The sequence below is a fragment of the Pleurodeles waltl genome, chromosome 11, assembly GCF_031143425.1.
Source record: "Pleurodeles waltl isolate 20211129_DDA chromosome 11, aPleWal1.hap1.20221129, whole genome shotgun sequence".
NCBI classification, from domain to species: Eukaryota; Metazoa; Chordata; class Amphibia; order Caudata; family Salamandridae; genus Pleurodeles; species Pleurodeles waltl.
In genome coordinates this window covers 946,559,038-946,575,947 of record NC_090450.1, presented here as the reverse complement: position 1 = coordinate 946,575,947, position 16,910 = coordinate 946,559,038, and the positions used below count along the sequence as shown (strand labels likewise).

The 16,910-nt window shown below is 50.5% G+C and overlaps 1 protein-coding gene across 1 annotated transcript in view; it reads right to left on the bottom strand.

Moving 5' to 3' along the window:
* Nucleotides 1-4,960: 4,960 nt before the first annotated feature.
* The window catches only part of ADORA2A (adenosine A2a receptor), a 107,476-nt gene continuing 95,526 nt past the window's right edge, over nucleotides 4,961-16,910 (bottom strand). Inside the window, exon 4 of the mRNA XM_069215115.1 lies at nucleotides 4,961-7,190. Within this exon, the coding sequence (XP_069071216.1) occupies nucleotides 6,275-7,190 (916 nt within the window). The 3' untranslated portion in view covers nucleotides 4,961-6,274. The remainder of the gene's footprint in view (nucleotides 7,191-16,910) is intronic.

The window sequence follows — 16,910 nt, the reverse complement described above, 5'->3', positions numbered from 1 at the left end:
GCAGTGCCAAGGACAGCAGTGAGGTGGACAGGTCTTTGCTGAGTCACCAGTATCAGCCCTGGTAGAGAGTATTCCTGCAGTGCGAAAGACAGCACTGAAGTGGACGGGTCTTTGCTGAGTCATCAGTGTCAGCCCTGGTAGAGAGTATTCCTGCAGTGCGAAGGACAGCACTGAAGTGGACGTTTCTTTGCTGAGTCATCTGTGTCAGCCCTGGTAGAGAGTATTCCTGCAGTGCCAAGGACAGCAGTGAGGTGGACAGGTCTTTGCTGAGTCACCTGTGTCAGCTCTGGTAGAGAGTACTCCTACAGTAAGGACAACAGTGAGGTGGACGGGTCTGTGCCTAGTCACCTGTGTCAGCCCTGGTAGAGAGTATTCCTGCAGTGAGGACAACAGTGAGGTGGTCGGATCTTTGCTGAGTCACTTGTGTCAACCCTGGTAGAGAGTACTCCTACAGTAAGGACAGCAGTGAGGTGGACGGATGTTTGCTGAGTCACCTGTGCCAGCTCTGGTAGAGAGTACTCCTACAGTATAGACAGCAGTGAGGTGAGCACGTATGTGTTGAGTCACCTGTGTCAGCCCAGGTAGAGTATTCCTGCAGTGCTAAGGACAGCAGTGTGGTGGACGGGTCTCTGCTGAGTCACCTGTGTCAGCCCTGGTAGAGAGTATTCCTGCAGGGCTAAGGACAGCAGTGGGGTGGACGAATCTATAAGTGCCTGTGTCGGCCCTCGTAGAGAGTATTCATGTAATGCTATAATAAGTGCCTGTGTCAGCCCTGGTAGAGAGTAGTCCTGCAGTGTCAAGGTCAGAGGTGACATCACCAGACCTTTGCAGAGTTGCCTGTGACAGCTCTGGTAGAGAGTACTCCTGCAGTGCAAAGGGCAGCAGTGACACAGAACAGATCTGAGTGAAGACCCCTTGGCACATACCCAGTAGGGAATATTTCTGCAGTTGGGAGGACAGTGGGGACCTGGACGGGTCGTTATTAAATTCCTGTAACAGCCCTGGTAGATTCCTGCAAGCGAAGGACAGCAGTGAGGTGGACAGGTCTTTGCTGAGTCATCAGTGTCAGCCCTGGTAGAGAGTATTCCTGCAGTGTGAAGGACAGCACTGAAGTGGAAGGGTCTTTGCTGAGTCACCTGTGTCAGCCCTGGTAGAGAGTATTCCTGCAGTGCGAAGGACGGCACTGAGGTGGTCGGGTCTTTGCTGAGTCACCTGTGTCAGCCCTGGTAGAGAGTATTCCTGCAGTGAGGACAGCAGTGAGGTGGACAGGTCTTTGCTGAGTCACCAGTGTCAGCCCTGGTAGAAAGTATTCCTGCAGTGCGAAGGACAGCACTGAAGTGGACGGGTCTTTGCTGAGTCACCTGTGTCAGCCCTGGTAGAGAGTATTCCTGCAGTGCGAAGGACGGCAGTGAGGTGGACAGGTCTTTGCTGAGTCACCAGTGTCAGCCCTGGTAGAGAGTATTCCTGCAGTGAGAAGGACCGCAGTGAGACAGGACAGATCAACAACAACAAAACATTTGGGACATCCCTGCTACAGGAAATGCTTGCACTGTCAAGGTCAGTGGAGAGATTGAGAGATCTTTGATAAGACAGGCCTGGTAGATAGTATTCCTGCAAAGCAAAGGACAACGTCGAGAACAGACAGATCAACAAAAGACCCTGTGACAGTCCTGGCAGAGAGTATTTCTGCAGTGCCAAAGACAGTGGCAAATTGGGCAGGTCTTTCCCGAGTTCCCTGTGACAGTCCTGGCAGAGATTATTCTTGCAGCGTCAAGGAAAGTGGGGAGAAGAGTAGAAGATTATTAAGTCCCTGGGACAGCCCTGGTAGAGAGTATTCCTGCAGTAGAAAGGATCACTTTGGGCCTGCCCGGAGAGAGAATTCTTTCAGTATCAAGGAAAGTACTGAGGAAGGGCATGTGTGATAGCTTTGGGACTGAACTGGGGAGAGTATTACTACAGTATTAATGACAGTACTGAGGGGAGACAGATTTTGGAAATGATAACTTTGGGACACCCCTGGAGGAGAGTGTGGGAGTACTGAGGAAGGGCATGTGTAATAACTTTGGGACAGAACTGAGGGGAATATTATTGCAGTATTAATGAGAGTGGAGATGAAGGGCACATGTAATAACTTTGGGACAGCCCCGGGGGTATTTATTACAGTAGTATGAATGGGAGTACTGAGGAAGGGCATGTGTAATAACTTAGGGACAGACTTGAGGGGAGTATTATTGCAGCATTTATGACAGTACTGAAGCAGAGCATATGTTGCAAATGATGACTCTGGGATACCCCTGGAGGAGAGTATTACTGCAGTATCAGTGGAAGTACTCAGGAAAGGCAGGTGTAATAACTCTAGTACAGACTTGAGGGGAATATTACTGCAATGTTAATGACAGTACTGAGACAGGGCAAGTGGTGCAAATAACTCAGGGACACCCCTGGAGGAGAGTATAACTGCAATATCAATGGGAGTACTGAGGAATGGCATGTGTAATAACTTTGGGATAGACCTGAGGGGAATATTACTGCAGTATTAATGACAGTACTGAGGCAAGGCATGTGTTGCAAATGATAACTCTGGGACACTCCTAGAGGAGAGTATTACTGCAGTATCAGTGAGAGTACTGAAACAGGACATGTGTTGCAAATTATAACTTTGGGGCACCCCTGGAGGATACTATTACTGCAGTATTAGTGAGAGTACAGAGCCGGGGCAGGTGTTGGAGATGACGGCTTTGGGACACTCCTGGAAGACAGTATTACTGCGGCATGAGTGAGAGCACTGAGGAAGGGCATGTGTGGTAACTTTGGGACAGACCTGAGGAGAATATCAGTGCAGTATTAATGACAGTACTGAGCTCGACGCAGATGTTCGAAATGACAGCTTTGGCACACCCCTGGAGGAGACTATTACTGCAGTATCAATGAGAGTACTGAGGCATGACATGTGTTGCAAATGACTACTTTGGGACCGCCCTGGGGAAGAGTAGAGGCTGCAGTATCTATGAAAGTACTGAGGTTGAACAGATCTCGCAGAGGGTCCTTTTGGGGCAACCCCGACGCAGGGCATTCCCGCCTTCAGGGAGAACCCTTTGGGACAGTCAAAACCAGAGGCTCCCGGAAACCACTAACCCTGCCTTTAACCACTAGGAGTGAAAAGGGAACTGCACGGGCGAGGAGCTGTGGGTCAAGCGCCAAGAAATGTTAACGGGAAGGGGCGCTTTCACCCATGACTAGGTGTCTATGGAATGCGGGTGGGACTGGGGCGGGGTCAGTTATGATAATCACCCTCAGGTCCCGGTAGGCCAGTACCTCAGCCGCTACCTCAGCAAGCGCATCTCAGTCAACACAAGGCAATCACCTTAAAAGCGCACGGCTTCAAGCTCACAACGGCTCCTTCACAGCCACCGAGAACAAAATAATTAGCGCCTTTCCAGGTAGGCTAGTGACAGGAGTGAAATACCACCGCTGGGCCCATTCCTGTCTGTTAACTTGTCAAGGCGCTACTGACACGTACACACACGAACTCACGCCAGACTGATACCGCAAGGAAGGCTCTTCCGCCGGCACAGGGGACATCACACTTCATTCTCAGGGGCCTAGCATCACTCACACTACCAAGCACTAGAAAATAGAGCCCCCCCACTGGCCCCCTTCGGCACGTGTTGAAGGACCCTTCGCCCTCTTCCCCTCCTGCTTTAAGCATTCCATGGGGAGGTTTATCAAGCATGCCCCGGGAGGTGGCCACTGGGGGGGGTTGGGGGGGGGGGGGGGCATCTACCGCATAGCGGTGCACTGCACCTGCAAATAACCCTTTAGAGGAGAACACTGCTGCCCAATGGTGTGATTTTCATGCACCTGCAAGCAGTGACTGAGCGACATCCCTGCTGCCAGAGGCCTGTACACTGCGCAAGCTCTCAGACCCTCGGGGGGAGCTCTGCTCTCAAAATCTGCAACTGTTATTCTGCACTGTGCCCGGAAGCTGCCCTCTGACAGACAGGTGCCAATCATGCCCCTGGGTTGTAATGTGCATGTTTTATCGCAGGCATTTATCCCGCCTCGAGGTAGCGCCGCTGTCCAAGCGCTATAAGAATGAGATATGCTCCGCGCGCAGGTGCATTGCCCGCGGTCTGCAGCTCAGTGTGCGCCGCACATGGGCACATGCGGCACTGGGGCAGATGGAGCCGGAGAGAGTAAAGCCGAGAAAGAGAAAGCGCTAGAGAGACACGTTAGGCCTGGAAGGAAGGGCGTAGGTAGGCACTGCCCCCCCTAGAGGGGAGTGACATCAGCGGAATGCCAGCTGTCAGGGAAGGGCGAGGGGCGTATTTACCTTAACGTCAATCAATAATTCAATACACTAGCCTGACCTTTGACCCCTGACACTCCCATCTTTCGGCGCACTGTTTTCTTTACCTCGGAGAGTTAAGGAAAGGAACACTGTACCCCCAACTCCTCACACTACCCCCAACCCCTCCATGCTCTGTCATTGCAATTGCAGCTCTGATCACCAGGGGCGCACAGCGGCCTATCGCCCCGGGACCCTCCCGCATGACCTTTCAGAAAAGGTCAGCAAAAGGGGGTGGGGGGCTGCCTCGTGGGCTGGGGAGGAGGATGGGTCAGCGCTGACATGAATGGCACTCCGGCCACTGCTATCAATGTACCCCCTCCCCCCTCCAGGCTTCTGCTCTGTCGAAAAGGTATTTGTGACACTGGAGCGACAACTCAGATTCAGATCTGATGGTGATCTGCAAATCTGCCTTACCTGACAGCTGACCACCTCAGGCCTGGGCGGGTTGGCACCTCTGTTGGCACAAACCCAATTGTGACTATCATCCCAGCTGCATTAGGGTGTTTTCAGACCCCCTACCTCTTAGCATGTTATACACTTGCGTTACCACCGCTCCTAGCATAAACTAGTGTGACAAAGCGTCCCGGGTTTGCCGGGACAGTCCCCCTTTTTCACCAGCTGTTGACAGATTTCGGTAACTTTGGCTTATGTCCCGGTTTTTAGACGGGATCGACTGAAAAACTATGAAAGGCACTTTTAGGTGCTTTGAAGCTGTACTAGTTAGCAGCTGTTATAAGTAAGCAGTGTAATGAACAAGTATGATGCTGATTTTTAAAATTACATTTTATGTCTTTTCATAGTGCCTCTTCTGTGTTCCTAGGTTGATGAGAGCTGTCATTCCGCGCCACTACACTGATGTAAAACTTTAGTCCTTCTATTTTTGCAAAATGTCCCCGTTTTTGGTTCTCAAGATCTGGTCACCCTAAGCCCGACTCACACCGCTACAAGCTGGCATTGCCTCCCCGCCTTCCATAACTGGCTGTCACATCTACAGGCCCCTCATCGTTTCAGACCGCACCTGAGCGGGCAGGATACCAATCGAGCCTGCCACTTGGTTCTGACATGTTACTAATTCGGTCTGCCATCTGTGTTAGCACGTGACACAGCGCCACCTCTCCTGGGCACCTCATCGACGGAATGCTGCCTTGCGTGACGTCACCGACAGAGATGGCAACCTCAGCGTTGGCCCCTGGATTTCTTGATTGCACACAGCCAATCAGCAATTACCCTGGAAAGGACCCCAGCGCATTTAAGTGCTGGACCGCCAGCTCGGCTCCATCACTTGGCACACAATGTTGTGACCTACCTCTTATCACTGTGCATGTTTGTGAGCTAGTGTGCGCACTCGTGTGTGTGGGTGTGTGTCTCAGAGTGAGAAAGCATGGAACAAAACCAACATAACTGGCGCTGCAGAATTTATGTCACCCCACATCCCTTCTGTTCTCAAAGCTAACAGTATCCTGCACGGGCTGGAAGCGCCTAGAGGCGAACAGATGCAGCGCATGTGATGTGCAAGCTTTTCTGGCGCTCAGCCTCCTTAATCAGTCCTTCAATGGCTGAACGCTTGGCGCTTCACCCACAGTGTCAGACATTCCGGTCCTCACATGGGAGTTCTGTAGTTGTGCCACCGAGAGTGACAGAGCTGACCGAGTGAAAAGGTGGGTGAGAAGGACTTACTCAGATCTCACCTGGAATAAAAAACACCGACAGCGGAATTGCCCCTTGATGCCCAGTATCTGCAATTGCCATCCGCGTGCTCAGGAAAAACAACGACATGGCTGCTTTATTGCACCCAAGGATGCTGTGTCTTTTGACTGAGCAGCATGAAGCCACTCTCCCATCTTTCAAGCTCCCCGCCTTCTATCGAGGTAGCCAATGGGAATCCAGATGTACTGATGCACCAATGAGATGAGACCGAGGTCATCAGGAAATGTCTACCGTCTGCCAACTGGAGCCATTCTCCACGCAGGTGGCACCGTCCTGCACCAAACTTCCGGATACATCGTCTCGGAGGACAGCTTCCAGGATGTGTCCGTTTGTCCCTAAGCCCTCTGCCAGCCCATTTTGCGGCCTCTCTGGACGCCCCCTTCTTTGAGTTTGGTCCGGAGTGCCTCCACTCCTAATGGAAGCACCAACGTGGCCATTAACGTAGAAGTTCAGTGAGTAGCCGCTGTCCCTCACTGAGGTCCCATCCTCTCCGCCATGGATGGACGCGCGCGTGCTGGGCGTGCTAGTCCTGAAGGACTCCTTGCTCCCTAGAATGTGCTGCTTGATGATCTTGCGGAAGGTCAGGCGGAACTCCCGGATGCGGTAGGCGTAAATGAGCGGGTTGACCACAGAGTTGAAGTGGGACAGGATGATGGCCACGTACATGATCAGGAGTGGAGGGCGCGGGCACTGCTTGCAGAAGAGCGTGAAGCAGTTGATGATGTGCAAGGGAAGCCAGCAGACGGCGAAGAGGCCTACTATGATGGCCAGCGACTTGGCCGCGTGCACCTCCTTCTGGAGAGTGGAGCGCGAGCGCCCACCGTGCACCATCTTGTTCTCCATCTGCTTGAGCTGGCGGCGAGCGGCCATGAAGATCTTCAGGTAGATGCCCAGCATGAGCAGAAGTGGCACCAGCACGCAGGCGAAGAAGTTGTAGTAGACCATGTAGTCCATGGTCACCACCTTCTCGAAGAGGCACTCCACCATGGACTCGCTGCAATTGCCGCTGTGGGACCCGTCCTCGATCTTGGCATGCCAGCCCAACATGGGTGTGAGGCCGATGATGAAGGAGAGGACCCAGCAGATGGCGATGATCCCGTTGGCACGCTGGCTGGTCACCAAACCATTGTACCTGGTAAGACAGAAAGATACATTAGAACCTACCAGAAACTACAAGAGGGCACCAAGGCACCATCTACATATGCGCATATTCATTCATTTACTTTGGCAATGGTTGTCTGGTGGGACTTGCCAGTAAAGTACCTGTACCCAACGCAAAACCTCTGTAACAGTTTCCCTATAATGCCACAACTGGGGGGCTCATGTAGGCAATGTTGAAAATGCTGAACCTGTTCCGGCATGTATGTGCGCGTGTAGGGTTTTTACTTGAGATGGTGGCTTAGGGTGTAGATGGCAGCAAAGGTGTAAGTTGGTGATGTAAAGGGTAGGAATGGTAGAGTGTAGGTCATGGTATACAATAGACTGGGGTGTTGATCCATGTGTGCGGTGGTGATCTAGAACGTTGGTTGTGGTAGTGCACGCAGTTGGTAGTGAATATGATCAGGTTCAGTATAGGTGATGTAAGTTTAGAGTTGATGGAACTCCACTGGATACCCCCGATGGCCTCCACCAGCTTCAAACCAGCTGCAACATTTACAAAGCCATCACGACTAGCACCACCGCTAATCTTGCAGACAAGCTCACCCACCGACTCTGGTGGCGCTGGGCACACCTGAAGCCAGGACACCATGAGACTGCAGACCAAGAAGTGTAAAAAACAAAAAATGAAGCAGGAGGCCTTTTCCATCTATACACCCAGGATCTGGAACAACATCTGCATATATCCACGCTGCTCTAATTAAGGTAAGAGTTGAAGACAAATCTCTTTAAAGAACACTACGCCACTTTGCAGTAACAATCCACAAACCAGCTAGCTCTTCTGTCACTTATTGACTGCAGGCAAGCCTTCGACCCTGTTCAGTGCTCTGCTACCTTCGGCAAGGTCTGCACTAAAGAAACACCACATCCATATATACAGACCGAGTCCCACATGCTTTGCAGGGCAAACACTCAATAAGCAGGGGAATGATACACCAAACAGAAAGAGATATTCTCCTGTGGGTGGAGGCAAAATCCAGTTTATGTATATTTTAAAGAATTGGTAACAATAGGTGCACAGGCCGCTGCATAATCAAGCAGACCTAAAAATGAAATACTGAGCATCCTCCTCCCGAAAGAAACAAAATAAGCAGAGTGCACATTAATCACACACAGTAGTTTCTAAGATAAAATAACCTTTCCTGGACATTGCTACATACGATTGCATTGATATATAAAACCAACTATAGTTTATGAGGATTTTATAAACCACATACAAATTCTTTGTTTATGTAAAACACTGGTCCAGTGTCATGTCCATTATATGGCACAGAACTCATTGTTGACTCAATATCAGGGTAAATGTAATTATGAAATTAGTTGGCCGCAGTGTTTTCCACATTATTATAGATTTACCCAATTTGCCTCATAGCATACCATCTGCTGCATAATTCAGCCCCCCACCTCACAATGGCAATTGCCCTGATCCTATCCACCCTTGCCATGCTCCTGACAAATGCCCATGGGCTACGTATGGAAAGTGTGAAGTCACTTGCATTCCTGATGCTAGCTCTTACCAAAAAGCATTAGCAGAGCTCAGCACGTGGCCTTACTATTATGATGTCACAGAACTCTTTGGTGACGTAACGCTGCCAGATTTCCTGAGTAATTAATTAGATATAATACATGGGGTACTGGAATGTCTACAGCGTTTTTTCACTGTAAATTTATAGGAAATTCAAGGGATTGTAAGGTGACAAGAAACTAGATATTACGCTGGGTAAAGACACTGGGGTTTAGGAGGTGAGTTTTAAGGATGCTGAACATGTCACAATAGGTTTTACATCACAACCAGACTTCATCAAACAAAGGGACATTCCGTAACCCTTATTGACGGCGATTGTACATGATGTACTCTTAGGTGGGAGATTAAGCTTGTTTCTATCCACTAGAAGGTTCAATTTAAGCAAGGCGATCGCTGGCTCATGATTGGCCAGCCAAAGGTTTCCAATTGAGGATCCAACTGAGGCTTTACATTAGAAACTAACCGACTCCCGGATTTCAAAGTGGAGCGAGGGACCCATGGGATTGGTAGATGGGACATTTTGATACATGTATGGCCAATATTTGCAATCCTTAAATGACTTAAATGAGGTCCTCAGTTACTTAATTCATGAGGAACTAGTCTGATACAGAAGGAGTTATTTCCTGAAATATATGCTGAATGATACAAAAAAACATATAAAGCAACACACACCGTAACAACATTTACTAGTTAAACAATCATTAAAATAAGGAAATTAACAGGTGATCTTAAATAAAGAAGAATGACAAAACACACCCTATTGTACAAAAAAACAGTGTGGGGCATAATCTATACCATTTCATACAATAACTACACCGCTGAAAAATAAATTCCCATCAGATATTAAAATGCCATTGAATTATTAAGTAACATCAAACATGTTACCAGCTGAATACTCTTGTTCTAGATCATAGGGGAATGGAATCTGCCACCCAACCACCAAACCACACATATTTACACATGAGCAAAGAGAGAGACAAACTATGGGGCCGAGACACACACACACAATTTTATCTAAGATATTGAAATTATTATTAAATTCTTCACACACAGTCTGTTAAAGATATACGCAAAGACCATTTTTCATTAGCTCTCTTGCTCGTCTTTGTTTTTTTTTTACTGCATGTTTGTGTACGAAACCGCCATATATGACTAGTATTTAATGATATCTTCCAATGTTGAAATACGTGGAATGAGCCAATTCTGTAATATATGTGTTGTAGCCCCAATAACTATTGTTGCATCATTAATACAGTAGATCTTTGCAATTGCAAATTAGGGAAAGGTATTTCTGTTCTTACTGCAGTTTTAGAATCCAATCATAAACTTCTATGCAGTGCCGCGCCCATGTCAAGCCTATCCAAAACACATTGGCCACACCATCCAATCGGATAGTGCCATTGCCTTCGGCATGTTCTGTTTGAAAAGTGCTGGAAAAGCTCTGTAGAAATACTCATGGTGAACTCATTTCTAAAATGGCCGTCCCACATTATTAAGCACTTTAAAGTGAATGGGAACCTGCTAGATGTTTTAGGACCTAGCCCATATTCCAGCTGATCACAGTCTAATTGTAGCAATTTTAGTGGCTCACCTGGGTATCAATGTCCAACTGTTCCTGTAGGATTGACCACTAAGGATTTCGGGCAACCAAGTACTCCCTAAATTGTTTGTAAATTAAGGACTCTGAAATCTCTCTAAAAGCATTAAGCACTTTACACCAGTGGTTCCCAACCTTTTGACTTCTGTGGACCCCCATTTTATCAATAATGGACCCCGGGGACCCCCACTGAATCATTATTGGAACACGGGGACCCCCAAGGAGTCATTACTGATAGCTGGGACCTAATATTATTACATTTTTTTGCAGCCGCGGACCCCCTGAGTAGGCTTTGCGGACCCCCAGGGGTCCCCGGCCCACAGGTTGGGAACCACTGCTTTATACCATCAAGATAGTATAAACAGAGAAAATGGGAAACTCCATTTTTAAAAGGCATTCCTAGATTGTTACCCACACCTGGTGAATCGAATAAGATCTCCTAAATACTCTCATCAAAACGCAAGCACACATTTTCTCCATTCCAACAATCCTATATTGATGACTGATCGACTTATAACAAATTCCCTACACTCTAAACCTCACATATGTTTCATAACACAGAAGAAACAAAGAATTCAGTCAGTAAATGGTGATGAGGCCTAGCCCACCCACAGTTTTGCAGCAAAGTGATGTATTTCCTGTCCTGTGGGGCTCTGTGGCAACAAAACAACCCCAGAGGTCCCAGTTTCCTTTCACATTTCTGAAAGCAAAAGATGTCACTGGAATGTACTGAATCACAGATGGTCTGGAGGAAAACATGCATGAGCTGCCCCTCTCCTGCCAGGGCACTGGGAGGGCAGTCCTATGAGGCAGGGGCTGGCAGAGGCCATGAAGGTGTGAATAGAGTGGGGGTCACACATTTCCTTGCAATGCACTTTCAGGCACAATGTATTTCATATTCATAAGCTACTATTAAGGTAATATAAAACCAGTGCTTCAAATGGGCCGGTACTATCCGGTACTGAGTACCAGCACTTTTCTATTTTGAGAGGGAGAGTACCTCACTAATGCTTTTAATTGGAGAGTGCAGCACTTCTCAGAAACAGAGTACCTGCACTTCTATTTTTCCATTTTAAGCAATGTATAAAACACGAATTTCACTTCAGCTTTAGCCTTTTAAACTCATGTTGCATCTTAGCTCCAGATCTGTTTTTGATTTTTCAAAAAAAGGTACAGATTTATGGTTGTATTACAATTCACAGAGCCAAAACATGCCCTAAAATCACAAGACTTGCTTCAGGAGTAGGTGGAACAATATATCCTTCAGCCCTACCGCCCATTATCTGTGTTATGTGCATCTACTCAGGGGCTCACAAACACACAGACATCCTATATTCGTTGAGAGGGATCATGGCTGAGACTATGTAACAGGCCACAGCCACTGCTGAGGTCAGAATACTAGGCCCCAGTTTCTGGAAGTGCCCCAGACGCACATCCCTGGTTTTTCCAGTTCCTCTGTACCATGGAAGGATCTCCAGACTCTTGTGCGGCCCCATCTGTAACCCAAATTGTGCATCAGTGCTTTTCAAACCCGACCAATGGGTTCGTGGGCCTATGCTGATACGGGCACCTATTTCTATGTGCGCCTGCATCCTATTACGGATGCGAGTAAACGGACGAAGAGGCTCTCAGGAGCAAGTGTGAGACGCCTAGTAAATATTACAGTGTAATATGGACGTCCCATGGGGAGCTGGTTCGAGCCACATGGCCCCAGCGCTCTGAGTGAGGGCGCAGAACAGCACAGGGTGGGGGGGCCTTAACCCAAACCTGTAATTCAGTGCCTTGGTCACAGTTGAAATGCTGCCCTTAGCGCACCACCTACCCCTTCGGTGTTACATGCCAGGGAACTCGTGAGACGTATGAGGCACAAGAAACAGAGGGTGGAAGTGCTTAATTTGTAAATAAAAACGTGCCGGTGCCCAAAGCTCTCCTCTTAAACCCGCGGCTGCTACATTTAAATGTGCGAGCACGGAATACTGAGGCAGCGTAATCCTGAAGCCATCTCGGGCCTCTTAATCCATTTACAGCCATTCCCTGCCCCTTCAGCTCACTCTTGCAACTTTCTACTTTCTCCCATTGTGACACTTTTTCGTTTTTTTCTTTCTCCGTCTTTCCTATATGTCTTTTTCTCGCAGCAAATGTTTGAGGCAGAAAATGAGTGGCGGTGCTCAGCACAGGAAGAAACAAGCACAAATTAAGCACTGGGTGGAAGCCAAGGAGATAATGATTGGAGAAGCAAGAAAGATAGGGACAAGGAAGGGAGAGTTGATAGAAAGATCGAAGCAGGGGGTAAAAAAGGATGGGAATCTTGACGGGGGGTGGGGGGGGGGGCAAGCGAGGACGTGGGAAGAAGGGTGAGGGAATGGGGTAAAATGCACGGGGGAGGTGAGAAGTGGTTGCTGAGCAGGAGGCAGGGGAGGTGGTTGAAGATGGATGTAGAAGAGAGGAGTATGGGGAGCATGAACCAGGAGGAGAGGAGGGTGGAGTGAGCAGAGCTGAAAGCACGAGAGATGACTGGGGAATAGGAGAGAGGTGGGCGGGGAGCAGGAGAGAGGGGGATAGGAAGGAGGGAGGAGGACAGGGAGCAGGAGAGAGGAGGAAAAGGAACATGAAAGGGGAGTATAGGGAGCGGGAGAGAGGAGGATAAGCAACAGGAGAGAGGTGGGCAGGGAAGAGGGAGAGATGGAATGGTGCAGAAGAGAGAAGGATAGGGGAACAGGGGTGAGGAGGATACGAAGGACAGAGGAGGAGGATAGGGGTAGGAGAGAGGGGGATGGGGAGAAGGATGCAGGAGAGAGGAGGATAGGGGGCAGAAGGATAAGGAACAGGAGAGAGGTGGGCAGGGAAGAGGGAGAGATGGAATGGCAGCAGAAGAGAGAAGGATAGGGGAACAGGGGTGAGGAGGATACGAAGGACAGAGGATGATAGGGGTAGGAGAGAGGGGGGTGGGGAGAAGGATGCAGGAGAGAGGAGGATAGGGGGCAGGAGGCAGGAGGATAGGGAGCAGGAGAGAGGAGGGAGGAGAGCAGGAGCGGAGGATGGGGAGCAGGAGAAAGGAGTATAGGGGAACAAGAGAGGAGGATGGGGAACAGAAGAACGGATGGAGAGCAGGAGAGAGGAGGGAGGAGAAAGGAGGATATGGAGCAGGAGGGAGAAATATAGGGGCCAGGTGAGAGGAGGGTGGGAGCAGCACGGAGGGATGGCTCAGAAGCAGGGATGAAGGAGGGGAGTGGGGGGAGAGAAGGAGAGGAGAGAGAAGGGTGGGAGCAGCAGGGAGGGCTGGGTCATAAGCAGGGGTGAAGGAGGGGAGTGGGGGGAGAGAAGGAGAGGAGAGAGGTGGGTGAGGGAGGAGAGAAGAGGGTGAGGGAGGAGAGAGGAGGGTGGGGGCAGCACGGATGGACGGGTCAGAAGCAGGGATGAAGGAGAGGGAGCGGGGGAGAGAAGGAGAGGAGAGAGGAGGGTGAGGGAGGAGAGAAGAGAGTGAGGGAGGAGAGAGGAGGGTGGGGGCAGCACGGATGGACGGGTCAGAAGCAGGGATGAAGGAGAGGGAGCGGGAGAGAGAAGGAGAGGAGAGAGGAGGGTGAGAGAGGAGGGTGAGGGAGGAGAGAAGAGGGTGAGGGAGGAGAGAGGAGGGTGAGAGAGGAGAGCGAAGGGAGGAGGGGTGAGGGAGAAGGGTGGGAGCAGCACGGAGGGACGGGGCAGAAGCAGGGGTGACCCCTGGGGTCGCTAGAAACGGAAGCCCCGGGTCTCGGCCCCTGCAGCCCGCCCCACAGCAGGGCAGGGAGGCAGCAGCCGTGGGATAGCAGCTGTGTGTTACACTCTGGGCCAAGGAGCTGAGACACTACAGCCCCCAAATAGATTCTGAGGCTTGAGGGTCAAAGGCCAATGAGATTATAATGTTTATAGTCTTCTCCCACTGCCCTGGTCCAGCGGCTCTATCTCCATTCGGTGTCTGAAATCTATGTCCAGCCCTCCGGCTCTCACTGTGTCACCAGCGGATGCAACCCGTGAGTTACCACCAGTGACTGCAGTCTCCAGCTCTCACTGTGTCACCAGTGACTGCAGTCTCCAGCTGTCACTGTGTCACCAATGGATGCAACCTGTGAGTTACCACCAGTGACTGCAGTCTCCAGCTCTCACTGTGTCACCAGTGGATGCAACCCGTGGGTTACCACCAGTGACTGCAGTCTCCAGCTCTCACTGTGTCACCAGTGACTGCAACCTCCAGCTCTCACTGTGTCACCAGCGGATGCAACCTGTGAGTTACCACCAGTGACTGCAGCCTCCAGCTCTCAATGTGTCTCCAGTGACTGCAGCCTCCAGCTCTCACTGTGTCACCAGTGGGTACAACCTGTGAGTTACCACCAGTGACTGCAGCCTCCAGCTCTCACTGTGTCTCCAGTGACTGCAGCCTCCAGCGCTCACTGTGTCACCAGCGGATGCAACCTGTGAGTTACCACCAGTGACTGCAGTCTCCAGCTGTCACTGTGGCTTAACAACAGTGACTGCAGCTTCCAGCTCTCACTGTGTCACCAGTGACTGCAGTCTCCAGCTCTCACTGAGTCACCAGTGACTGCAGCCTCCAGCTCTCACTGTGTCACCAGCGGATGCAACCTGTGAGTTACCACCAGTGACTGCAGTCTCCAGCTGTCACTGTGGCTTAACAACAGTGACTGCAGCTTCCAGCTGTCACTGTGTCACCAGTGGATGCAACCTGTGAGTTACCACCAGTGACTGCAGCCTCCAGCTCTCACTGTGTCACCAGTGACTGCAGTCTCCAGCTCTCATTATGTCACCAGTGACTGCAGTCTCCAGCTGTCACTGTGTCACCAATGGATGCAACCTGTGAGTTACCACCAGTGACTGCAGTCTCCAGTGCTCACTGTGGCTTAACAACAGTGACTGTAGCTTCCATCTGTCACTGTGTCACCAGTGAATGCAACCTGTGAGTTACCACCAGTGACTGCAGTCTCCAGCTCTCACTGTGTCACCAGCGGATGCAACCTGTGAGTTACCACCAGTGACTGCAGCCTCCAGCTCTCACTGTGTCTCCAGTGACTGCAGCCTCCAGCTCTCACTGTGTCACCAGTGGGTACAACCTGTGAGTTAACACCAGTGACTGCAGTCTCCAGCTCTCACTGTGTCACCAGTGACTGCAGCCTCCAGCTCTCACTGTGTCACCAGTGGGTACAACCTGTGAGTTAACACCAGTGACTGCAGTCTCCAGCTCTCACTGTGTCACCAGTGACTGCAGTCTCTGGCTTTCACTGTGTCACCAATTACTGCAGTCTCCAGCTCTCACTGTGTCACCAGTGGATGCAACCTGTGAGTTAACACCAGTGACTGCAGCCTCCAGATCTCTCTGTGACTTAATACCAGTGACTGCAGTCTCCAGCTCTCACTGTGTCACCAGTGGATGCAGTTTCCAGCTCTCACTGTGTCACCAGTGACTGCAGTCTCCAGCTGTCACTGTGGCTTAACAACAGTGACTGCAGCTTCCAGCTCTCACTGTGTCACCAGTGGATACAACCTGTGACTTAACACCAGTGACTGCAGCCTCCAGCTCTCTCTGTGACTTAATACCAGTGACTGCAGGATCCAGCTCTCACTGTGACATAATACCAGTGACTGCAGCCTCCAGCTCTCACTGTGTCACCAGTAGATGCACTCTCCAGCCCTCATTGTGTCACCAGTGACTGCAGTCTCCAGCTGTCACTGTGGCTTAACACCAGTGACTGCAGCCTCCATCTGTCACTGTGTCACCAGTGGATGCAACCTGTGAGTTACCACCAGTGACAGCAGTCTCCAGGTCCCACTGTGGCTTAACAACAGTGACTGCAGCCTCCCGCTGTCACTGTGTCACCAGTGGATGCAACCTGTGAGTTACCACCAGTGACTGCAGTCTCTAGCTCTCACTGTGGCTTAACACCAGTGAGTGCAGTCTCCAGCTCTCACTGTGGCTTAATAACAGTGACTGCAGCCTCCTGTTCTCACTGTGTCACCAGTGGATGCAACCTATGAGTCAACACCAGTGACTGCAGCCTCCTGCTCTCACTGTGTCACCAGTGGATGCAACCTATGAGTCAACACCAGTGACTGCAGTCTCCAGCTCTCACTGTGTCACCAGCGGGTACAACCTGTGAGTTACCACCAGTGACTGCCGCCTCCAGCTCTCACTGTGTCTCCAGTGACTGCAGCCTCCAGCGCTCACTGTGTCACCAGCGGATGCAACCTGTGAGTTACCACCAGTGACTGCAGTCTCCAGCTGTCACTGTGGCTTAACAACAGTGACTGCAGCTTCCAGCTCTCACTGTGTCACCAGTGACTGCAGTCTCCAGCTCTCACTGAGTCACCAGTGACTGCAGCCTCCAGCTCTCACTGTGTCACCAGCGGATGCAACCTGTGAGTTACCACCAGTGACTGCAGTCTCCAGCTGTCACTGTGGCTTAACAACAGTGACTGCAGCTTCCAGCTGTCACTGTGTCACCAGTGGATGCAACCTGTGAGTTACCACCAGTGACTGCAGCCTCCAGCTCTCACTGTGTCACCAGTGACTGCAGTCTCCAGCTCTC